This window comes from Diplotaxodon limnothrissa, linkage group LG22, assembly GCF_057381915.1.
Source record: "Diplotaxodon limnothrissa isolate DT_005_m linkage group LG22, D_limnothrissa_male_GT1.1, whole genome shotgun sequence".
Taxonomy (NCBI): domain Eukaryota; kingdom Metazoa; phylum Chordata; class Actinopteri; order Cichliformes; family Cichlidae; genus Diplotaxodon; species Diplotaxodon limnothrissa.
The window spans coordinates 29,075,575-29,101,959 of NC_140616.1; the positions used below are offsets into that span (position 1 = coordinate 29,075,575).

The 26,385-nt window shown below is 41.3% G+C and overlaps 1 protein-coding gene across 1 annotated transcript in view; it reads right to left on the reverse strand.

Annotated features, from left to right (window-relative positions):
* The window catches only part of khdrbs3 (KH domain containing, RNA binding, signal transduction associated 3), a 163,920-nt gene that overhangs the window by 31,326 nt on the left and 106,209 nt on the right, over positions 1-26,385 (reverse strand). The window contains exons 4-6 of the mRNA XM_085346727.1: positions 25,271-25,417; positions 24,274-24,413; positions 10,384-10,564 (exon numbers count right to left, since the gene is read on the reverse strand). Coding sequence (XP_085202853.1) covers positions 10,384-10,564; positions 24,274-24,413; positions 25,271-25,417 — 468 coding nt within the window. The remainder of the gene's footprint in view (positions 1-10,383; positions 10,565-24,273; positions 24,414-25,270; positions 25,418-26,385) is intronic.

The following is a 26,385-nucleotide window of genomic DNA, read 5'->3' on the forward strand; positions in this document are numbered from 1 at the left end:
AAGTCTACCAGCCTAAGTCACTGATACTCCATATGGACAAAAGTACTGGGCCACCTACAAATATCATCTACATGAAGATGTATGATACATTTTGCAGCACCAACAGTTTCCACTCTTCCCAAAAGGCTTTCTGCAAAGTTTTGGGGTGTGACTGCAGGAAATCTCCTAAAGAGCGTTTGTGATTACAGACGTGGATGTTGAACGAGACGGCCTGGCTTGCAATCTCCATTCTAGTTCATCCCAAAGGTGTTCGATGGGGTTGAGGTCAGGGCACGGTGCAGGCTAGTCAAGTCCTTCCACATCCAAAGTCATCCAACATTGTCTTTATATGGACCTTTAATTCGTACACTGTAGCACATTTATGCTGGAACAGGAAAGGGCCTTCTCCAAAATGTTCGTGCAGAGTTGGGAGTACAAAAATTGTACAAGATATTGTAGTAAGCTGAAGCATTAATTACCCCCTTTACTGGAACTAGGCGGGGTTCAACAACCCCACAGCATTATCCCCCCTCCACCAAACAGACCTGGCACAATGGCGTCATGCAGGTAACGATCTCAGACTGCCAGATAATGAAGCACAATTTGTTCTAGAGTCCAGTGGTAGTGTGCATCAAATCACGCCATCCTATTTTGTGATGTAAGGCTTGGCATGAAGCTGCTCGCCATTGGAAACCCATGCAATGGCACATCTATAGTACAAGCTCCAGTTCACTGCTGAGACCCACCAGCGGTCATGTAACCAGGGAGATGACTCTCCTACTCCTCTACAATACGCAGTTTTATTTGTTTTTAAATTGCATTGTTGAATTCAATTTCCTTCAGTATGAGGAATAATAATTAAATGTGAAGATCTTAATAGAAAAATTATTCTGTTCCTGTGCTATCAAGGCTGCAGGGGGGTTCTGTAAGAGTTAAAGAGTAGTTTTCCTCCTCATCAGCAGCCAGTAGCCTCCATACTCTGCTGATGCTGCATTGTCATTCAGAAAATTTACTACAATAAAACAAATAGACTTCACCTCACAAATGCACTTTGTGGGTTCTATTAGACTAGCATTAGACTGCAAGGAAATGGTATTAATATAAAAAAAAAAAAAGAAACAAAAGAAAGCACTGCTTTTTTTTTTAGCTCCTCACGTCAAACTCTGTGTACTATATTTGTGCAATATTCCTACAGGGATAACTTTATCCCTTTTTATGTGTGTTCTGTATTGATTTCATATCATGTGGCAGCAATAGCAGCAATACATATCAATTTTCTTATACAAAATAAGTATAACATTAAAAGACAAGATGAAATTTATTTGTGCCAGGCTTTTATTAAAAGCAGGTTACAATTTCATTCACCTGTTACCAGAAAAAGACACATCCATGTTACAGATTAGCCTTTTTTTAAGAAGAATAAATAAAAACATAGTGAATAAAAATAATAAAATAGGCGGTGGTTAGAACATGTTATTTTAATTTGAATGGTTCTCTCGTATGAATAACTGTAATAAGTAACGTCTTAGTTCTTCGTGTTTCACATGGTTGGGAATCGTTTCTTCATAATAGGAAGGGTTTACCTTACAATCCAGAGTTAGCGAGATATGGTAGTAAAATTAGGGCTTTATTAATAAAACTGAACTGAATTCATTTAGAAACCCTGTGTGTTATTGTGAAAAACAATTCTAGTTTTCAGGGTTACAATATTTTGATAAAAATCCACGGTGACTGACATTTGTGCTGTTACGCCTACTAGTAAGATGGCAATACCCTGTGGCAAAACACAACCTGCTTTAAAAAAAATCAAACAAACACAAGCAGAACTGCCAAAAACTGTTTCTCTAATGAGGTTGACTCTATTTTTTTCTAATTCTCTATTTCTAACACGTCAGATTTTCTTGTTTTCATGCAGATTACGTCCCGGATCAAAATGCGATACAATCGTCGTCGTCTTTTTTTTTTTTTTTCTTTTTTTTTAAAAATCGTTGTCATTTGGAAATGAGATCGCACATAAGTATGAATTGAGATCGCGATTTTCTAACGATTAATTGTGCAGCCCTATACAGCGCTATATAAGAATCTCCAAAAATTAGTCAATCCGCATACGATCCCATGTTAAAATCTCCAACTCAACACTATTACAAACCATAACTACAAATGTAGTACAGCTTGATGTGTCTTGATGACTGAAGCTGTAGTTAGTCTATTACTGTAATTAGTCTATTACTTATCTCTAATTAGCAGGTAATGCAACCACAGGGCTAATGAGACTGCTGACAATCTTGCTAGCGTTAGCTGATGACTTAGCTTCCTCTGCTATAAACAAAGTTCCGTGATCCAGTGTGGGAGCACCAAATTTAAAGCAGAGCTTTGAAAATGTATATTGTTCTATACAGTCCATGATGCACAAAGCCCTCTTTAACCATAGCAGATGCAGACCAAGCACAGCGGTCGCAGCGCTGGTAGAAACTTTAATTAGGCTTCAGCACAAGCCCTTACTGCTAAGTCCTCATCTCGTCTCACTGGTGACTCTATCTAGGTGCTGTCCACTCACATTGGACAACGCTGACTGGTATTAAGGGCCACATTAAACTTTAACAATGGCATGTTATTGCCATTTATTAGAGCAGCTACTCTATAATTGAGTTACAAGAAGGCTGAGAGGCGAAACATGCCTGGTTTATAAATCACAGTGGCACATTTAAAATGATTCTTTTCACCGGCGTCTGTCACACAAAAAGCTTTTTAAAAATGGAGCACAGACTGTGATGATGGTTTCAGTGAAGTGATTATAATATCTGATGTGTCTGTACTGATATACCATTTACTCGAAATACCTTCCAGAGCACAATAGTGCGACAATACTGCAAAAGTGCCGTGTTTCCAGCGCTAAACAGGATTAGTGTGACAGTGAGAGGTTGAAGGGGGCCGGGGGTGGGGTGCAGAGACAGATAGGAGGGAGAGAGAACAGCTCCTAAGTGAGTCTTTCATTTGAATGCTAGTGGATGGCTGAGAGGCGTGTTGTCAAAAGATAAGGACTGGCCTCTGAGGCCACTGAAGACTAACAGAGGGTCTGGCACTGCATGTTACAACAGGCGTATCACGGCCGCGGCACTGTGCTCTACAATACCACTGTAACAGATAGGATGCCACTGACACTCCGGCGCTGGATTTATTCCAAGCAGTCTGTACTAAATCCAAATGAGTTCAGCGACGTGCAGCCCTCGCTTTACGAACTTTTCCCAGAAAGTGCACGCACGCCGTGGCCTGTGCTAAAGAGAAGGAAAAAACGCAACAAAAGGTGTCAGAAAAGCAAACAACAAAGTGAGAAAATTAAGCAAATGAAAAGAAGAAGGAAAGCTTTGTTGTTCCCAAGATTACTAAATTACGACACCATCTGTTCAAAGAAAAATGTCTTGCCTCCATACAGCTGTGCCACACACTGGTCTTAACTTTTTAACGATGAAGGCAAAACAACACCCCGTGATATTGCCGCGCCGAAAACAAATAAGCCAGTATTTGCAATCCTCGGTCATCTGTCTTGGTCAAAAATTTCACAAAGTAGCTTTGTGTCATTTATTCAGCTTCTTCCTGCCAGCATATTTCAGAAAGCTGGACAGGCTGGAATTTGCTGGAGCTTTTCTGCTGCAGGGGTAGAAATACTACTCACGCTATCAGATTGAGGGTGCCAAAAAGTTGGCCTCATGCATCAAGTTGAAGTATCACTACCCCGTGTTACGCCTGACAAATGTTTTTCCTTCCGTTATTTTAACACCTTTGGTTTTGATCTTGGCTTAGTTTTAAATGAATTCTGTTCACACCTGCCAAGTATTATCAAGGGAATTCATGCCATCAATAAATTAGCCCTGAAGAAAAACATCTGCACACTGCAAATCACTCACCGCTTTCACTTCTGATGTAGCTCGACTATACGTGCTTATGCAGAACAGAGTCATGACAGGTCGTGGCAAGACTGTATTGATACAAGGACACGAAATATCAATATTTTAATTTGTTTAAAAAATTTAAATAGTCTGGATTTTGAAAAATACTACAAACAAGAGAGCTCATCTCATGCACCTTGCTCCTGAGAAAATCGAACAATTGGCTCAGCTGAAAAACACGCTTAGCTTGACAGAGCTCAGTCACAGGAGTAAAAGCAGGACAGTAGCCTCCCTGCATCTATAAAAAAATTAGAGGATGCCTACACAGCAAAATCTCTAGTGTTAAATTAACACTGGAGAGTGTCTATATGGGTCCACACCTCTGAGTGTTAAATACAACTCTGTTGAGTGTTAAATTAACACTTTTCACAGTGTTATATGTTTAAAAGTAACCTAGTCAGTTTTGAAGATTAACAATGGCTAACACTGAGCAGTGCTGATTTTCTAACACTGGAATATTTCTAACATTTTGAGTTATTTTCCTGGCCTGGGATTTTATAAAAATATTCTGCAGTACACCAAAAACGAAAGAAAACCATTAATCAACTTATGAACATTACCTCTGAAGTTACAGCGGTTTTATTAGAGACACGGCTAAGCGTTTTGCATTTTGTATAATTTCAAAAAGTTTAAATTTGTTCAGAAGCCTGTTGAACGGCAGAAATTAGGTTTTCTTTTCGGAAGTAAGTAAAAGGAAAAAAAAACATTGTCCGACAGCGCTGTAAATAACTGTAGTCTTATGCGTAACAAGCAAGCGAATAATGCAGAAAACAGATTTCGGGGATAGACGGGAAACTGTTCTTGAAGTACAGAGAGAGAGAGAGAGAGAGAGCTGTGCATGAAGTGTGATTTTATTGGTGGAAGCAAAACAGCAAAAGTCAGAGGGAGTCCATGACGATGTTTATGTGAAGCGTAGTTTGGATCTTCTTTTGCTGCTCGTTCGGTCAATATTGTTTGGAGAGAGATAAAAACAACACCTTCAGTATCAGCGCAAAAAGGGCGTAAACACAAAGTGCGGACCCGCCGAAACATCAGAATCAGCGAGCTGTCGGCTTTCAGCCCCGACCGTGTCCGTGCCGTCGGGTGAGAAAGGCGACATCTCACTGATTCTGATCTGCGGGTCTGCGCTTTGTGTTTACGTCTTTGTGCAGAAGCCGTGTACTGCTGTCATTTACTGTTTTAAATGTTTGGTGGTTGTCAAAATTTTGTGACGTTTCTGAAATTTTGGGCAAAATACATTTATATAAAAAAATCGATTCAGGATTTTAATGAATCAATATCACGTTATCCAAGCCAGAATTGATTTTAATCGATGAATCGATTATTAAAACCCACCCCTATTTCCAAGTGCTTACTTATAGGTTTGGTTAGATTGTCCAATTCTGACAGTTTTGTCTGTAACAATGCAGGGCCTTTACCTTACAATATAAAGTGCGTCGAGGTGACTGATGTTTTGAATTGGTGCTTTATAAAAAATGTGACATTAATTGAAGAGAGAAAGATATTCTGCTTCATGCATGATAAAACCGTGCTGCTGGAGGTGCTGAATGAAAATCTGAGAATTCGTCAGTCTCCAGGCAATAAGAAAATCACATTTTGTGGCAATATGTTGTCTTGAGGCATTTTTATCAGGCTAAAAAGAGAAAGAAAAGGAGGCAATAATTTGCTCCACAAAAACAAATTAGAGGCTCCACATACAAAAATAAAATAGTAGAGGATAACTGAAATTTCTAATTTGTGGTAGAAATTACAGATGACTCTCATTTGTTTGGAGCTAACAAAGAATAATTCAATTTTCTCTGCAATTAGTACAAATCACAGGTTTGGTCCCGTGTGGGGAGGATTCAATCCTATCTTCATGACTGGTCTTGCCTGCCACACCAGTTGGTTGCAGCTTCTTTGTTACTGTATCTAAAATATTTCCCTAACCATCACATTCGATGGTTAAAACTGCTACAAGGACAGTGAATTAGACAACACGATTCAATTAACAGTGCTTGGCTCTCAGCAGGACTCGACATGCGGAGAAGTGCCTGAGGGAGATTTTTTTTTTTTTTTTTTTAATTGTTTTTTTTTTTAATGCCACAGTAGTCAGCAAGGACTCACAATGCTCAGAACGGATTACTGCTCCTGGAGGATTTAACATAAACAATTCCAACCCACATGCATTGCACACTTCGTGGTCCTCTCACCCAAAGGAATTCAGCTACCGTGTGAACAGAAACAAACACAGTTTCTCTCGCGTACATCTCCAGCATGGAGCTGATGTTCTACTATTTCGGTTAGCCTCCTTGGATTCTGTTCCATATTGGCAATGCTGGAATGGAAAGATACCAGCCAGAGCCTCATTTCTGACATGGGAGTTACATCATGTTTAATTCTCCTCCAATGGGATTAGCAGCAGGTAAGACAGTGATCTCAATGCACTTAATGAATTACACGAAATGAGATTTGGCTGCAGTCACAGTAGGCACTCAAGACGGCCGGGGCAGCCAGGACTGGAACACGGGATAATGACATTTCCGTGATTTTGTTTTAGTTTCAGAGTAATTTGATACTGATGCAAGTAGAACCTTTAACAAAAGGTGCATGCCGACTGCATGGCGGGGCATCATCAAGACAAAAATCGCAAGGGGGTAATCTAGGTCTGGCTCTTTCTTCCTGAACAAGAGCGGAGAAGACGCCTCCAGTTGAACAAGTGTTCTGGCCCGTGGCGATGCTGAGCAGAGCACAACGGGAACGTGTATATGAGCAAAAGCTAAGCGGTGACAAATGAAAGCAGTGAAACATCCCTTTGTCATTTCATTGATGAATACAGGGGCCTATTTGTCAGCGGCCGACAGAGAACGCTTGCCCTGGGATAGTGATACATTCAGATAATACAGAGTAACTCATTGAGCCTCTAATTTGCAGCGATGTGCTTCGATTTATCATGTGGCAGATGTTGGGGGTCTTTTTTTCCCCTCACACACAGACACACAGGTGCAGGTGTCGGGAAGGGAAACGGGGGGGGGAGACGGGGGACGGGACACAGTTTACAACTGTGACAATGATGGCAAACAGCTGGTCCAGGAGTCATTCTCTACGACCTCCACGCATTTGAATTGCAACCTCTGAATAAACCTGTCAGATGTGGTTAGGTATGGGCTGCTGGGGCAATTTTCCAATGCAGGCCACCTCCTCGCTCCTTCCCTCTGCTAAATATGCGATGCTGATCCCGGGGTCTCTGGGGAACTTGCCTTGACAGTGCGGCAGGAGACTCTCTTGGCAAATGCACAAAAGCCTCTGACTCTAAGCCTAATGTATTCATCTCTGGGAGCTGTTGATATTGCAGGTTACCATAAGACTGTAGGTAAGCTACAAGAACAGTCCACAATAACAGCTCGAAACAGCTTAAAGGGAGGGAACTTGAAACTGATTTTTTTCTTTCCACAGGGATGTGAACTACTACAAAAACACATCTGGGAGAGACATCTGTGCCACATTTTGAGTATCAAACAGTTAATTTTCTGTACTCTGGTGATACCATCTTCACCGTTTTGTACCTTTGCTGCACTGATTTAAGGTGGAAGACCTACACATCACTCTCAGATATTTTTCGTGTTCCATATAGACCGTGCTGAGTCGACACAATTACACAATTGTTTGTGGACGTAACCTCTTTAACTGTAAATGTGTCTGACATTCATGTTATGGTGATTAACTTCATTCTTTAGCCTCTGGACCCAGATTTTTAGGCTTGTTAAGAATAATGTTGATTTCAGGTATGCAAAAGCTGACTGAAATCTAGAAGGGCACAAAATATTACTGTAAGATCTGTTAGCAAGCTAGCAACAGCTCGAGAAAAATTAGCCTAGTGGCTCCTCCATGATTATCCGCCTGCTTGCAAGTGAAGTCTACGCTGTAGAATGAGATGGAGGTAAGAAAAAGATTCTGTATATGAGCTATGATGGTAACTTAAAATGGTAAACCACTGAAAAAGTATTACTCACTGGAATTAACTGTGTTCTGGTAGCCTAACAATATACATTTTAAAGCTGTAAGGAACTTTTGATTTGACAGTCAACATTTTCAACACGTCTGGTTAGTATTTGTGCAGCACATATACATCAATAATAAATCAAAAATATTTGAATTAAAAAACAAAACAAAATGAACGTCGTGCAATTATACTGCGTTATATTTCCCTTTTTTAAGAGGCATCTGAACCACCTAAAAAATGGGAATTTGTGGGACTATTTATAGGTTGATGGACCGCTGTATAATTTAAAGCTTTTAAGAAAAAAATTGTAACTTTAATTTATATTTGTTTTACAGTTAAGTGATAACATTAAGTATGTAGTATGAGAACTAACTGTGAATAACAGAAGAATTTGAAGTTCAAAATACATGCAAGAAGGCTGGAAGTAACATTTTTTTCGTTTCTGAAACCATTTTGGACTGACCTCTAACCCTAGCCTTAAGTTTGCCAGAGACGGTGGATCTTAAACAGGTTACAGTTTTATGACATCAAAATGTAACATACTACCTCGAACAGTCACATCTAGTTTTTTTCATATATGAGACAAGATATTGTGTGTGATCCTTGTTTTATTATTATGCTGCTCCAATATTGATAATTCAGAATTAGATATCAGATGCATACATTCTGACCGTTAAGGAAACAACAGAGGAGAGTTTACATTTCAAACTGAAAAAAAAAAAAAGACATCTTACTCTTAGGAGAAAATAATGATCCCATAATGTCCATTAATTAGCCACAGGCTACAAACTGAACTCAATTTTTATCCCGTATTCATTTAAATTCAAGCTAATTAGAACAAAGAACATAAACCAAATTATCCTTTTTAAGTCTCTGTTTGCAACATAACCATTACAGTACAAACTGGAGGAATACCTTAGTAGTTAAAAACACAACAGTTCTGAGGCCTAAGGGACAACGCTGAAGTGTCAGTGAGACAGTGTACAGCCAAGTAACGTTGGTATACTTGGAAACCAGAAACTATACCAAGTATAAAAATATGCACATGAAACTCGTGTTTTCAGAGTTATGACTCTGAGAAGGAGTTCGATGTTTGACACACATTATAATTACACCTCCTTCAGCTATATGTCGCAGCATCTCCTGCTGCTGCCACGCTGATGAACAGACAGATCAGCAATGAAATTGCTGCAACTAATCTGCTGTTGTTTCCATAACACAAGCATGCATGAACACAATGTTCACTATTCTTGGCTTCTTCCTCCAACTCTCCCACTCCCACTGGGGAAATGCACCTCACAGTTTGAAAACCCCTCATCCACAGTAACCAGGTCATCCCCGGTGGAGAAAACCCCACTCCTGTGCTTTAAAATGTAATTTTTAAAACTAGATTCTACTCTTCATAGTATGGGGGTGGAACTGTCCAAAACAAACACCTCTAAAACTAAACTAACATTACAAAACAGATGGACTCCAAAGCGACCCATGCATTTTAAAGCCTAAATGTTGTGTTTTTGAAGAAAACCATCGACTATTAACCTGCAGCTTCCCAGAAAGCACAATGTTATCAAGCTACATTCATAGAGAACGATCATAGACTATTTGGACACAAATATAGCTCAGTCGAAGATGGATGTAACCACTGTGATGTCATTGGTTGGTGTTCAGACTCATTGTTTGCGTTTTTTGCTGCTGCCGTGTTGGTTTGAACAGCAGTCCCCAACCTTTTATAAATACAACTAAATAAAATGATACGACCGAGACAAAAACTGTGGTATTTTGTAAATATAATAATAAACACAAATTCACTGTGTAATTGTGTAACTTTATTAGCAGCGTCGTCCTGAGATGCACCAACAACATTGAGACTAACCTCCTCCTCTCTGCCCCTTGATGCTCTGTGGTTGCTAACGTGTAAATATTTCGTTCAAAATAAGACACACGACTACAACACATGAAAAGACCCAGGGAAACCGAGTTAACGATAAAAACCCTGAAAACCATAAATTTCACACCCGAGCCTCAACTCACGCAGCCCAGTACCAAACGACTCATGGACTGGTACCGGTCCGTGGCCCGGGGGTTGGAGACTGCTGGGTTTGAAGACCCAGCAGTGACCATATTTGGAGGGTGACGTGCCAGCCTCAAGTGGGCATCAGAGGAATAACAATTTCTCCAGTGGCTTGATTTTTAATCCCCAGAGATTGCCTCATGGAAAGAGTAAGACGTAAATTTAACTGAATCTATATTTTTAATATAACATAAAAGTCAATCCAAATCTGAAATATTTCAATAAAACTCTCTCATTCTTATTTTAAAAACGAGTAGCAGTTGATATGGCACTCAGCCCTACACTATGTTAAAAATTTATTAAACTTCAATTTCACACACATGGACACAAACTGCAACACGCAAACATATTTTTGCACACGTGCGCTCACTGCTGTGTTCTCGCATTATATTGGAAATACTCACATATTCGCCGTATGAGTCCTGGACTATGGGAGGAACTGGTCTGTACCCGGTGGCCGGGGGGGCCCCTCTGGCTCTCTGCACCCCTCGCCCTCTGGAGGACGGAACCCGGCTGGGCGGGGCTCCTCTGGGTGCGGCTCCTCGAGGCAGTGCTGCGTGCAGTGGAGGAACTCCTCCGCGACTCCTGACACGAGACACAAACATCCGCCCAGGTTTAGATGAAAGAGCTAATGCATGTTTTATATCTTATTAGCTTTTTTGGAGGCGACTGTAATAAATTCTGTAGATTACTGGAGGGAGGAATGGAAATGTGCGTCTAGCTGAGATGGATCAGATGCACAACACAACATATTCATATCATTTTTAAGGCAGTAAACGATACTGTTAAATGCATATCACTTCACAGTATTTCATCTATCTCAGATGTCCATTGCATTCCATGTCTTCACGACGATGTGCTGTAATATATCATGTTTGCAGTGAAGCTGCCTCATCTACTTCCATTCCAGTTAGTGATTTCCTACATCGGCCAGAATGACTTGACTGCAACCGTAGCAATGAATTTGATACATTCGGCAGGCAGGTTATGTGTGTAGGTGGAGAGAGAGGAACAGCGAGGGTGGAGGGCAAGTTCTTCCAGTCGAGAAGAAGTGAGTCATGTCCATTACTCAAAACACAGCATGTCTTGTGGCTGAATTGCTTTCTTGTCTATTACGGCAAATGTAGATAAAGAAAAAAAAAAGTACTTCTGTCTGTTTTATAATAAATGTATTCTACTCTGTTTGTTGATTTTCTAACTTGTCAGCCTGGAGAGAAAAGCACTGGTTAAAATTCTGCAAAAACTGAACAATTCTTTAAAATCTATTTCTTAGACATGGTTTCTTTTGATATTTAGAACTGCCAACACCCGACTTCTGCCTTTAATATTTTAGTAGCCAAGCATGCCCATCACACGCGGCTCTGCAGCAAACGAGTGAGCGATTCTGATGACATCTGGAACACAGAGCCTAACTCGCACTGAAATCAAGACGGAAGCAAATTCAAGCTGCTCTGCTGGAAATCAAAGGCGGTCTGACCTTGTGGTTTGGTAAAAATGTTGCACGCGCTTTTTACATCGAATGAGCTTTCTTTTTAAAAGCAGTTAACTGATATGGAGCAGCAGCAGAAAACCGCCAGGGGTCATTTTCTTTCTATGCTTTCCATTTCAGCTCCTTCTTCCCATCTTTTCTTTTTTTTTCCTGGTGAAACATCACAGATTTGGGGCAGGAAGACAGAGAGAGTGAAAAAAGACTAACCAGGATAGTAGGGAATGTTTACTTGATTGCAATTTGACCGTCATTAAGTTTAAATACTTTTAAAAAAAAACCGATTCCCCTTTAAGTGCTGGATCCTTCTATTCCAGCAACAGCTCCAGTCAAAGTTAGTGTAAAAAGGAACATCTGTCACGGTTCTGGGTCCGTTGGACCCAGTATTTTGAGTTTATTATATTTCGGTTTAATTCTGCTTCATGGATTGTTTTCTTGTTCTCGTAGTGATGATGATTATTTCTTGTTTCTGTTTATCCGTGCTTAAGGATTTGTTCTCAGTTGTATCTCACGTTTAGTTTAGTTCAGGTTCCATGTGTCAGTCTCTGTCTGTCTCTCAGTGTAAAGTCTGCATGCTTGTTTAGTAATTCATGTGTCCTGTTTTATTGTGAAAATCTTTGTCTTATGTTAGTGTGTGCAGCTTGGTTCCCCCCGTCTCGTTAACCCTGATCTCTCCCAGCTGTGTCTCCCTCCTGTTGCCCATTCGCTGATTACCACCCTGTGTATATTAGCCCTGTGTTTTCCTGTGCTCAGTGTCGCGTCGTACCCGCAGATCCTGCCTGTGTGTTCCAGTTAGTGTTTTCATGTTTGGTTTCTGTTTTGTTGGTGCCAGAAATAAAGCTGTGGTTTTCAGTTATATTTCCGTCTGAGAGTCCTGCACTTGGATCCACATCTCCACCTGCCCGCACACAGAGCCCTGACAACATCAATTACAAAGTCTCTATTAGAACGGCATCAAAAAAGCGTGCAAATATGGAAGAAACTGCATGCTACTTCCACTGTAGGAGCCTGTGGGACTCCTGTCTTATCACGCACAAATTAAGCATGGTAAATGCTAATTACAGTGTAATTTAAAACACAGCCAATTATATTCTGACTCTGAGCAACACAAACGCCCTTTCTTCGTGACCTTGTTTATCTCAAAATCTGATAAAAGAAGTGTGTTTTCTTTTCTAAACACAAAGAGCAAACAACACGACTGCTTTCTCTTTCTTTTTTTAAAGCGAGCGTCGAGCAAAGAGCGTTAAAGTCTCCTAATGGCCGTGAGTATTTTCATTTGTAGTCTTGTGAGGTCTCCAAGGAGCTGGAATTAGCGTGGGTTCACAGAGATGGTACAGAAGCAAGCATCAACTGGAGATCATTTGCATTTAAAGGATTTTATGCAAATGAGGCTTTGCTTTGCTAATGTTTATGGACACCAGACATTGCATCACTGCACTCTGCTAGACACTATTTACTATCATTGTTGTTTTCCAATTAGAGGTGCTTGCTCACCGGCCTGACCTATTTCATCACACATGAATAGCAGTTTCGGGTAAAACATGACCTTTTAACATGGAACAAACAAACACTGCTATTCACAAAATGTACGTTGTTAGCTTAGCCAAAAGGTGGTATACACACTCGCCTCAATCATGGGCTATTTCTGTGTGCTTTTTCACATGACCAGGGGAGTACAGTTAAATTAAGAAATAATGGTGTTAAATGTAAATATAACATTTTCATACTACACTGACATGAAGCAATAATATTATGAATTATTATTCTGCACAATTCATACTTTCTGAAGGTTTTCTGCTAAATAATATTTAAGTAAATGTTAATTTAAATATACCTGATCTAATAATGATTGTGGTATAGGAAGTAGTTTGGTTTAGTAAATGAATTTAATTGTTCACTCCTGCTAACTCCTTTCTATTGGCTGTTCACTGTGGGACCCTGTACTAATGTGAAATGTGAGTATGTGGCGCTGCCACCGACAGGATTAGAGTGTGGAACAGAATGTAGCTCAGAATGAAAAAACATTAACATCACTTTTAGTTAGTCCCTTATTCTCAGTCATGGAAGCCCCAGGGGGTAAAACTACTGTGGGGCCTGCAGATGCTGATAAAAAGGCAATAAGACAGGCAATAAGTCAGTCTGCTATCGAATGGGGTCAAGTTGACGATTACATGAATTGTGCTGGTGGTAATATGTCACTAAACTGTGATAAACCAGTGAAATCTGTTTCTGTCTGTTCCATCTACAGACACAGAAATTCAGATTAAATAGAAATTCACAGTAACTATTTCCAATCTGATTTCAGCCAGACTGCAACATGCATCTGTCTGCCTTTATGAATTAGATGGGAATTATTCGCAAGACACGAGGCAACTTTAGCAACCACCTTGTGATCTAAAGGGGCTGATAAGAGCTGAGCTCACTACACTGTGCCACTAAGGGAAGAGGAAGAGATAGTTATGTTGAAATACTTTTCTTACTTTTCAGTTTTCTTATGATTCTTAAATTATTTATTGTTGAATATTGTAAGATTTCATATATTTTGTAAGTAAATTGCAAATAGTTTCAGAAACTGCAACCAGGGGGAAGGCAAAATATGAACAGATGTGGTTCAAGATTGTATTTTTTTGTTAAATGATGGATTGGCATCACCTTTGTGCTTTGTTGCATCTCATCTTGGCTTGGTGTATTTTAAAACGTATCTGTGTTTGCATATCTGCATTTCATTTCCATATTGCCATCCTGAAAAGGGTTGTTTAACGTTAAAACCCTACAATCATATTGTTGTCTATCACTGCAAAAAAAAACAAAAAAAACCCCAGTACAATCTAGATGCTCATAATGCACATAAGGCCAAATCAATCTCAGAAGAACAGCTTGATGGAGGATCACTAAGTAAAGTTTAAAAGTTTAGATTTCACAAGTCAACAGTCATGACTTTTTAGACTAACATCTGTATAACTATAACTAGCTGTGTAAACTGTAAAATGATAACATTTATTAATATAAAGTAGGGCTGCTCGATTATGGCAAAAATGATAATCACGATTATTTTCACTGAAATTGAGATCACGATTATTTGACGATATTTATTTAACCCTTTAAGACCTACTATAGAACCAAGTCCACCAGAGCTTATATTATTTTTTTTTACATGCTGTAGTGCCATTTGTGGGAGCATTTCAAGTTGCTATACATCAATACAACTGTTATAGCCCATATTTTAATAATATGTATGCATTAAGTCCATAGTAATTACATAAATTGCAAAAAAGTGCAATAAACTACAAAAAAAATTGAAAATCGCTTTTGTTTTGTTTACATATATTTCTACTTGGAGAAATTTAAGAGGCTTATCCCTCAAAACTTTAAATACAATAAAGTTGCAAAAAATAGTTTACAACAACAGGAAATTTATTTTGAGTGTCTTCATAGTTTTATTTTGGAGATACAGCAATTTTTATATACTGCAGGAAAAACAAAAAACAATCCTATGATGCAAATTTGCAAAGAAAACAGCATGTGCATCATTTCACTGTGGGAAGTGTTACGAACAGCTGATGGATCGGCAAAGCGTGTTTCTGGAATATTATGTTTTTGTTCCTGCAAGCGCTTTTTATGCAATTTTTGCAAAGCTATATGTGGAAGGAAACCGTGACCGAGGACAAGCTGATGGCATCAGATGTAAGTACAACTCCTCCGGTTTCATATGCAAAAAAAATTATTGCGCTAGCTTACACGGTTCAGGTTCTACAGGGATTTAAAAATAGTTACGCAAAACGGAGCGTGCTGCTCTGACCGGCTTTAAAGGGTTAACAATGACTTTAAAAAAATAATATAAAATAGTGTGCAACACCACTGAAGTTTTTTTTTTTAAACTCTCTTTTCAACCAACGGCAGTCACTCTCCAAATAACTTCTGCTTAGCTTTCCGAGCTTCCCTCGGGTCCTCTTAATCAGCGGTCTCCAACCTTTTTTGCGCCACGGACGGTTTATGCCCGACAATATTTTCACGGACCGGCCTTTAAGGTGTCGCGGATAAATTAGGGAGGGGCTAATAATCGGCTCAGTCATTTTTAATGATCGTTGAAAGCCCAGATTTACGTGATTAAAATTCGATTAATTGAGCAGCCCTAATATAAAGTATTAAAAAATACAGCCCACGGAGCATCTATACTGTATTTTTGAATAAACAGGTTTTATAACACAAGGATGATGGCTGTTATCATCTAATTTATGTAACTCGTGATCAAACTGCAGCCTAGAGTTCAAAACAGCCATACTCGTTACTGTAAGAGTAATGAAAACTTCCAAGAGTGAAAAAGCAATATGAGTTCTACATCACAGCACATGTTCAAAAAGCTTAAGCATCAAGGAAAGGGATCTTTTCACCTTCCATGCACTCCCACTTTGTTTGAGAAACTGAATTAAATTAAGGAAGAGCTAAAATGACTGTTGCCTGCAGGCAAACAAACTTAGCTTAGTTTGCCACAAATCAAACCAAATTTGGCTCATAGTCATAAACTCAGGAGACCTGCAGCAGCATGCACGGTGTGTGTATAGGGACGTGGAATGTTCTCCACTACATTTATTTTAAAATATTACTACAATGAGTTATTTTTCAGAATTACATTGCTAATATAAGTTGTATATATAATGTGTCATAATATTTAGCTAAACATTACACTATTGAGTAATTAATGTGAGGGCCTTTGATTTGATCTTTCTGACAGCAGAGCTACTGAGTGAAGTAACAGAACAAGAAGTCAGTCTTACTTCCAAGTTATTAGCTTCAAACTTCAAAAGTCTCAGCAAAATAATAAACAGCAGTGCGTGCTGCTTTTGTGTGTAAAAACTGTTCATGCAGCAAACTTATTGTGTTGCACTTGCCTGTGGCCTGATGAAAAATACAGATTATTGACTTGTACTTTATTAAAGTGGGTGAGTTTGTCTGGCTTTGCTGTAAACAGATGCGCCAGTTGATCTCTTGCATTTACAAAAAGGCTGTTCAAGGAATGCTTGCTGCATTTAAGTGCTGGTGCTGCTGTCAAAACCTACCATGAGTGGAATAAAGGGTCTACAGCAGGGATCCTGGGGGCCAAATGTCTACAATGTATTTAGCCCTTCATATCTTTAACATTCAAAATGCAGAAATGTCTTTTTACACTTGTCTTTAATTATCTTATTTGACTGGAATGACAAATAAATGTAGCTCTTTATTAAATGTTTAATATTTAGGATACGCAATACCAAATTCTACCTCTAAAGCAATGGTTGATAAAAAGCACAGTTTTGTGCAAAAAGAAAAAAAAACTTATCTCCCTCATATTTGATGCTTTGCTTCTTTTGTTTGTGCCCTGTTAGTCTTCCAGAATACATTAAAAAAGCGTATAAATTCAAGGAAGTAGCAGCTGTATGCGAAGTTCCACAGTGCCAACTTCAATTGATAACGGCACTGCGTTGGGTTTGCTGCAACTACAGTTTCTCACTCTTCTTTTAATTCCTGCTGAGGTCTGCAGCCATTCTGCATGGTGTACTCAGAAATACCAGCGCTCATTTTCTGGCTTAAGAAGAACGTTTTTTGTTACAGTTCATTCTTTCAAAAAGTAAGAAACAACTTCCAAACTGTTCAATAACAAGTCATATTACACATGAAGTCTTTGTCTGGTTTGTTGTGCTCAGTTTGATACCGCTGCTTTGTCCTGTTGGAATGGCGATAGATCAGTACAGACACATTATGATACACGTCTTTCTGGCAGATGCACCAACAAGTATAAATGGCAATCTAGGCTCTTTACCAGGGCTTTCAAAATGGCCTATTTAATCCTGTGTGTTTTGTTTTTTTGCTTTTTAATTAGGATAACAAAATAATTTTGTTATCCTAATTCTGCAAAGCTCTGCGTAGGTGCTACACTCTGCATGTTGTAGCTGTGTCAAGGGGCAACATCACAAACATGTGGAATAGCTGGTAACATCACCGTTTGGTAAGAGTTGGTCCTTTAGCTTAGCCCCTAATGTTTAAACAATCAAGCCACTAAAACTACTGTCTCTAGTTGTTACACATTTTTCTTGTATCTTTTAGAGTTTTTACACAGTTCTTCCTCTTCTCTGCACTGTCAGAACTACAAAATGACCTCCAGCAGGACACTGGTGTGCAAGTATCTGACCAAACAATCAGAAATAGGGCTATGCGGATGATGTGTTGCTTTTTCTGCAAAACACACAAAACAACCTCTCTGAGGTAATTACTCTAATAAACTGGTTTTCAAGAGTTTCAGATTATTCAATTAACTGGCCAAAATCTACAGTTCTCCCCATTAACTGCTCCTTCCATAATTCTTCCTCTGCCCCACTGCAATCCGGAAATATTAAATATTTAGGTATTAATGTTTCTCCTAAGCTTTCAGACTTAACTAAATTAAATCACATCCCACTTCTAAAGAAAGTAGAAGGCGATCTGACTAGATGGAAATCTTTACCCATATCACTCATGGGAAGGGTCGCCACTATAAAAATGATGATCTTGCCAAAAATAAATTACTTATTTTTGATGATCCCTAACAAACCATCACAAGATTGGTTCAGATCTCTGGATTCATATATTTCCAAATTCCTTTGGAAAGATAAACCCCCGCGCATCAGCTTAAAAACGCTACAAAGAACCAAGGATAGAGGAGGATTAGATCTGCCTAATTTTCACCAATACTTCTTAGCCAACAGGCTTCAGTTCATCTCAGAATGGTCAAAACATACCTTCCTAGATGAACCTTGGCTAGATGTTGAACAGGCACTATGCAAGGATCTAGAGATTTCAGACCTACCATTTATTAGCTCAAACATCAAAAAACATGAATGCTTTAAAAGTATCAACATCAGCTTCTCTCTGACAGCATGGTGGGAGTATCTAAAAATAACGGAGTCTTCACTAATCCCATGCAAACGTACTCCTATCTGGAATAACCCTGACATATTACAAAACAATAATATGATTAACTTCCCAGAATGGAGTTGTAAAGGAATTAAATATTTAGAACATATATTGGAGGGAACAGAATTGATCCCATTCGACAGACTAGTTGCACAATATGGGATCAACAAGAAAAATTTTTTAGAATATCAACAAATTAAATCCATAATAAAAAAGAAATTTAACCTCAGTCAAGTTGAATTACAAATACCACCAAGTGCGGCACATTTCCTTACTCTTAAATCCCCCAAATTATTATCTAAAATATATAGAACATTCTCTAAATTAGATGAATCAATATCCCTTCCTATTGCAAAGTGGGAAGCAGATTTATCAGTCAGTTTAGACCAAAACTTCTGGTCTCAGATTTGCTTAAAAACTTTTAAATTGATTAAAAATCCCAGTCTGCAATTAATACAATACAAAATACTACATAGAGTGCACTATACAGGTCATCGGATGTTCAAGATGGGCTTTACATCTTCCAACAACTGCTCACACTGTCAAAACAATACACCAGACAATTACATCCACGCTCTTTGGTTCTGTCCACCAGTGCAGAAGTTTTGGCACGAGATATGTGAAGACTTATCAAAGTGTCTGAAATGTAACATTCCAACTTCCCCCTTAGTGTGTTTGTTGGGCAGCTTAGATAATGTCACCTCAGAAAACAATTTAGCCCATATGGTTTTCACTGCCCTATGCATAGCCAAGAAAACTGTCCTCATGAACTGGAAAAATAAAAATAATCTTAATTCTAACCAATATAGAAATTATCTATTAGATTACATTAGTTTTGATACAGCCTCGGCCACCACATCAGATCAATTGCTCTGGGCTCCTTTGATCGGCTCCATCACCTAGTGGGGGTGGGGGGTCATAGTTTGGTCCCGCCTTCAATGTTGTGATTGGTGTGGGGGCAGGGACAGGCTTAGGGCGTCGGGGGGTTCCCCGGAGGCATCTTCCTTGGGGGGCTCAACCCGGGGTAGCGGTCATGTCCGGTTGGGGGCCTTTTTCTGACCATTTCCTCGTGGCTGCGTGCAGCGGGGCTAGGGGAGGGTCTGTGGTGATGGACGTGGGTTACTGACCTGGTAGCCTGTCTGCCCCTGGGTGGGTCCGGGATGGGCGTGAGGGTCTGGGGGCGCTCCATCTCTGGGCCGGGGCCCTGGCTGGGCCTCGGGGCCTTGGGTCCTGGTTTGTGTGTTGCCGGGGTTGTGGGCGGGTGGGTGCATGGGAGCCCATCCCTGGCGCAGGGTGCCGCCGGCGTGTCGAGTCGCCTGTGGGGCTCTTCAACCGGTGGGGGAGATTGTTACACCTTGCAGGAGCTTTCTTCCCCTCAGGAACTCTCTGCAGGAGGGGGAGATACAGGAGAGGTGGAGGAAGATCTCAGCCTGGGTGTTTATTGTCTCATGTAGTCTGGAAGACGAGTGGATGGTGGGGTGGGTGCAGTTTTCTCTGTGGTGGGGTTGGGTGGACTGTCCCGGGCTCTGTGGGGCCGGGGGGCGCTGCTGCGCTGGGCCCCGGTCTGGATGGGCCTGGGCCCCCCTTTCCCTGGCGGGTCGCGGAGTGTGGGGGTGCCTACTGGGGTCAGCGGGGGAGCTGGCCCCAGGGAGGGGTCACCTGCCCCTCCCTTCCTTCCCTCCCCATCTCCAGCTGCCTCCCTCCTCCTGCTCCACCACAACCACCCACACATGCAGGGCCTTGGAGTAGGGGTATGTCACCAGGATGCAGAGGAGGCTACCCCCCCCTCTGTCCCCTTCTGGCTGCCTCTGCCTCAATTTTATCCCACAACTTAGACATTCACATTACTCACACCCTCATTACACATACATATAGGATCTTGGGGGTGGGCACGATACACGGAGTCCAAGTTACCATCAGGGTGTACGCCTCACCCCTGGCGTCGTTACCCACCTCTCAATTTTAAATACACGTAGACACTGAGGGCTAGCAGGAGGGACCATGCGCTTACCTGCTGCTCTCTGGCAGGTAGCTCCATGCCCTCCTGGGTTTTAATTGCACCTTAGAACACACATGCATCAACACTACAATGAGCGGGTGGAGGGAGGTTTGGAGTCTTCTCTCACCCCCATTCTCTGCGGCCTACTGGAGCGGGGGGGCTAGGAGGAGTGGGCCGTCCGACTGCGGTCTGGGGCCTCCCTGCTGCTGCGGAGTCGGGGCGGTCTGCCTCTCCCCACCGCAGGGAAAAGGGTAACACCACCTGGGTCTGGGTGCAGTTCCCCCCTCCAGGGGCAAGGGTACCTAGACCCGGTTAGTAGAGTATGCTTGGGGAGTGTGATCGTGTGTACAGCGTCTCTTTATGTCTGTCTCCACGTCGGTTGAGTGTGAAGTACATATGAGAGCATGAGGGTGGGAATGGATGTTTGTGTCTGTGTGTGCCTGTATGTCTGTGTCTATATGTCAGGTTGGGTATCAGACGCCACCTCTCTGGGGACATCTCGGGCCCTCCAAGGTTTGGAGGCCTATCTCCACCCACCACCACTTCCCCTGCCGGTGGCGGACTCCCTCAGGTATCGGTGCGTTGGTGGTTCTTTGTATCTGGGGGTGGGCGTCCGGGTACACACCGGCTCACTCCTTGGCGGCCGCTTATTGGGGCTCGCTCGGGCCACTTTGGAGGTGGGGTGCCCCCGGCCTCTCGGCCTGGGGCTCGGTCACTCAGGCACAGCTGGCTGCCGGCGGAGCTCACGGGCGCGTCACTGCAACTCCCCCTGGCTTCTGCTCCGCGGCTGCTGAATGAGCTCTCATCTGGGACTCTCCTCAGCTCTTACTGGGACAGTGGCGCGGCTGCCCCTCTGTGGGTCTTCCTTGGTCTCTTGTGTTCTGGGGGCCTCTGGATGTCTGGAGTTTTGATCTCCTCCATACCTGCTTGATACCATAGAGGACAGGGCTGTGGCTCCCCACACTCTCTAGCAGATCATTACATGGAGAAACCTTTGGAATGCAAGCATGCTGATCCACACAGGTATGCACACAGGTGTACACATGGGTATTCACAGATGCGGACTACAGCTTTCTTGGTTGCTGCCTCAAAGCACACTGTGCGCTGTCTATCTTGCGTGCTGCACCATATCGTTTATTATTTAGTAACTATTGATATCTATGACTAGCTAGTTTATTGTGATGGTGCTTTTTTTTTTTATTATTATTATTATTATGTTGCTCTTTGTTGTTTGCTGTCTCCCCTGTTTTTTTTGTTTTTCTTTCTCTCCATACAGGTGACCCAGGAGTTTTGTTTTTTTTTCTTTTTTTCTCTCTTCCCCCCCTTCTCACCGTCTCTTCTCCCCTTTGGTTTTCTTTCTTCCTCTCCCCCTCTTTCTTTCATTCTTTCCCCCTGTCCTATTTAAAAAAAAAAAAAAAAAAAAAGGATGACAAAGGATGAACTGAAGCTCCGCCATCACGTGATGTCACATGCTGCTGTTTCTGATGTCACTTCCAAAAAAAAAAAAAAAAAAAGAAAAAAAAGAAATAGGGCTGACGTTCTCGAGTGGGCCCTGTGCTCAATACCAAAATTGGCAGATCCACAAGTGGTGCCATCTGCTTTTCACAATAAGGGTGGGTTCACCCTGAGCACAAGCTCACTTCACCTAAATCCAACAGAACATGAGCTCAGGTCCAGATTTTGGGGGACATTCCTCAGTAGGGCTGTTCGATATAACAATATGAAAACGTCTATCGTATCATATCACGCTATCGTTATCAGTCACTGTAGAAGTTCTCTCTTTCTCTTATATTTAATAAAACCACTCTACGGACGGACAAGCGACTGTTTTTATGCGTTGTCGTTAGCAACAACGATGGTAAAACCATCGCGTGGCTTCGCCGTCCTCTTGTTTATTTTCCACATAAACTAGGGCTGCACGATTTTGCATAAATCACGATTTTTTTGCTTAGAATTGAGATCACGATTCTCTCACGATTTTCTTTTCCAGTATAAATATTTATTGCACTTATTAACTGCACATCAACTTCGTAACAGTTGAAACTGAACATAAAAACAATAAATAAACATAAAAACAACAAATGTCTCACATTTTGTCGTTGCCAAATGTTGTACTGCTTGAAATTCCGTCTCCACCGTTGCTCGACGCTGCGTGTATAGAGCAGGTAGTGCAACAATAGAAAAATAGTTGCGGGACGGCACTGTGTAGCGTTTGTCTAGGGTGTTGATCATTTTCCTAAATCCCTCGTTTTGCACAGTGTTGATGGGACCATATCTTTGGTCAGCTGATAAGTGATAGCCTCCGTAATGTCTTTGTGCCTGCGGGAGTTTGACGTGTATAGGGAAGCGCTGTATAAGGTTCCCGTTATTGATGTTTGGGTGGTTGACCGGAACGGATTTTCTCCTGTCACTTTCTCGTCATCCCTGACGTGCTCTCCGTTGTTTTTTCCCTGCTAATTTTAGCATCACACGGCACAGCTTCTGTATCACGTGGTATAAGGCTCCGCCCTTGTCATTTGTTGAGCAGGAAGAGTGAGCGCTTGTTTTCATGCAGATTACGTCCCGGATCAAAATGCGGTACAATCGTCGTCGTCTTTTTTTTTTTTTTTTTTTTTAAAAATCGTTGTCATTTGGAAATGAGATCGCACATAAGTATGAATCGAGATCGCGATTTTCTAACGATTAATCGTGCAGCCCCAACATAAACCTTTCACAATAAAGCTGAAGATCCTGTTGAGATTGTTTATGAATAAGACGCTAAAAAGAGCCGTCAGGTGCCAAAAAAATAAACCTTAGAACAGGCTTTTCCCCACAGCACGGCGTGTAATAAATACTCACAAAGAAAACTGCGGCCATTTCAACTTATGTAACACTCGACCCCAAGTACACGACGTCCAGCTGAAAACACTTCACGCAAGTCGAGCTGCCCGAGATTCACAGAATTTACAGAAAATGTAAAACTTTTGTGATATATATCGTTGTCGGGACGATAAATGTTAAATGATATGAGGTTTTGGTCATATCGCACAGCCCTATTCCTCAGGACACCACCTGTCATCTCATTAGGAGCAGTACCAGGAGTGCTATTTTGAGTTGTGACAATGAAATTTTGGCAAAATTGACCAATCGCATAATTTTTCACTTCGGTGAAATTAAGTCCTCTTTTCATCAAATAATGTGGCATCCATACATTCCTACATTAGCCAGTCCATATCAATGTAGTTATCAAGCATGATTTGTTTTCACATTGAGATCTGATTGGTTTTCTAAGTATTCCTTTAATTCTTTTGAGCAGCGTACAGTGTCATGCAGATCCTTATGAATTACTGACGATATGGAAAGCAAGTGAAAGGCTTAAATGGTCCTAATGTCTAATGTTGAGTATTGAGTAATGTCAGAGTACTTTCTGACTGGTACTCTGGTATCAGTACTGAAAAGCCGTATTAGCCTGTGAGGTATTATTTAATTAAATCAAGAAGTAATCACACTCACACTGCTATCACAGCTGAGATTTCAGTAAATCCAACCCAGACTGCATTTGAAAAAATACCTAGGCTCGCCGTCACGTCAGAGATTCAAGAGACATAAGAAACATCCACTGTCTACCTTGTATTGCAAAAGCTAAACAAAAACACCAGATATTTCTTGTGTTGTTAGACACAGACGGTCAAAATGTGCTTTAATTCTAAATAGAGACATTAACTCATAAAATGCAACTGGATACTATATACATCTATTTATGGAGAAATAGATAAAGAGCCTTCCCAGTGGCTCTTTATCTGTAAATAATACTCAATCCCCAGATGATCTGAAATGCACAACATCTTGCACATAAACACAAACACACACACACACTCTCACACACATTTGGGCACAGGTTACCTGGGAGGCCCTGGAACAGGTGTCCCTCTTCCACGGGCGGCTGACTTGCCCCTCACTGATGGCACCTTGGCATCCTCGGAGCCGCCGTTCAGGTATGTGAGCTCCTGCAGCTGGGCCTGTCTGATCTCATCATTGTAATCCTGCACACAGAGAGGCATCATGTTCACACTCACACACACATGCGTGCGTGCAGACGGCAATAGACTCGCTTTCAATTACACTGTATTAAATTACGTCCTTTATCTCCAGGGCTGCAGCCCCGGGAATATCTAATTAATATACTTTACAGTACTGCCGTGACCGCCGTTCCTGAGGCAGCAAAACATTTCAGATCATTCCTGTTGATAAATCCTCGGGACCCAGCTTGACTTCATCTTTTCACACAGCTGCTTTTTGCCCCTAACTTAAAACGGTATGGAAATATGGCTTTAATCTTAAAATGACTGATATGATTGTCATGTGTCCGCAGTATCAGTGTCTACACTTTATGGCAACTTTGAGATGAGAAGGTAGTCGGTGGGGACGGGACTGCCTATAATTAATGACGAGATGTAAATCATTGGTGCTCTGAGTATTGGAGACATCATTCATAATGAATGAAGAGTAAATAAGCTCCATGCTGTATGCTGCTGCCAAGGAGGGTTTGGCCCATGCAGAGAGATTCCCTCCTGTGGTCTTTTATTCCTCTTATACCCACGACTTCCCACACAGGATCACACACTGAATCACACACACACTTGGAAGACCCTGACAGAATTATAGTACAAGTTACAAACAAAGAGAGACAGTGAAAGAGCGACTCATCTCTGCTGTTATTCACTCACTTCACTGTGGACAGACTGAAATGAGTTGGCTGGGGCCAAAGGGCAGCTGGAGAGAGATTCAGGAGGAGAAAAAAGTAAAAGCCAGAAGAGGTGTGTGTGTGTGTGTGTGTGTGTGTGTGTGTGTGTGTGTGTGTGTGTGTGTGTGTGTGTGTGTGAGTAGAAAGGGAACATACTGGTATGAGAAACTTCTTGATCTCCTCCAGAGCGTGACCCATCCTGGCGTACGCCTCGGCTGGTGGGGCGAAGATCTCAATGAGGACGTGCAGGTCTTCGTTCAGGTGATGATATTTGGCCTCGCCGCTCTGCCGTAGCTCTTCTTCCTGATGCCACAACAAGAAAGAACAACAGTTTGTTATCATGTATTGTTTCTCTGAACAATAAGACTGGGCTTGCTTCCACTGCAAGGAACATTCACCTTCCTGTAACGATTTCCATAACTGTTAACATAATGAGGTTTGATGCTTTGCTCCTGCAGAGTTTAAGAACTTTAGCCAATGGGCATTCTTTACAATCTCCTCAGCTGTCACATTTAGCTGATTGTTTTTGTCCCATCTTCATTACTAATGGGCGGAATTGATGTGCAGTGCATGCTTATGCCGACATCTCTGCTTGTTGCATTTTGGCTCATCTATGTGATCGCTGTCACTTCATTAAAATAAATTAAGCAACTCTGGGAGGAAATGAAAGTTTTGATTTATAATTGATGGAGTGCAGTATTGATTTCTGTAAAACAGGCTTATGTGAAAAATTGAGAAGTCATTTAGAAAAATCATTTATACGGAAAAAAGATTTTTAAACCTTTCGCTCAGTGTGTAGTAGAGCGGTGAATCTAACATCCCCGTGCTGGTGTTTGTCCCAGATTATTATAATAATGTTGGTTCGGATCACACTGCAAATGACCAATCACGTTACGGTGACGTCATAGCGCTGCATCTTAATGGAAAAAAAAAGAAATTCAGTTTTAGTTAGATAATGCCAAATCACAATAACAGTCGCCTCAAGGTTCTTTATATTGTAAAGTAAAGACCAGACCTATAATAAAATATCCAGAGGGTTTTCGACCTACTGCACATTCACCTCCTCCTCTGCATACTGAGTTAATAGTGGAAACATCTCTTCCACTGCAAAACCAGCAACACGTGTCTTTATTTCCCACAGAAAGGCAGCTTTGGCTAAAGGCTAGCCATTATGGCTTCAGAGGTGTAGCACCAGCATCCTTCTCCTCCTCTACTGGTGGAGCTGTTGGCTCAACGTGTTTCCTTAAAACGTGAGTTTTTTAGCATCTAAC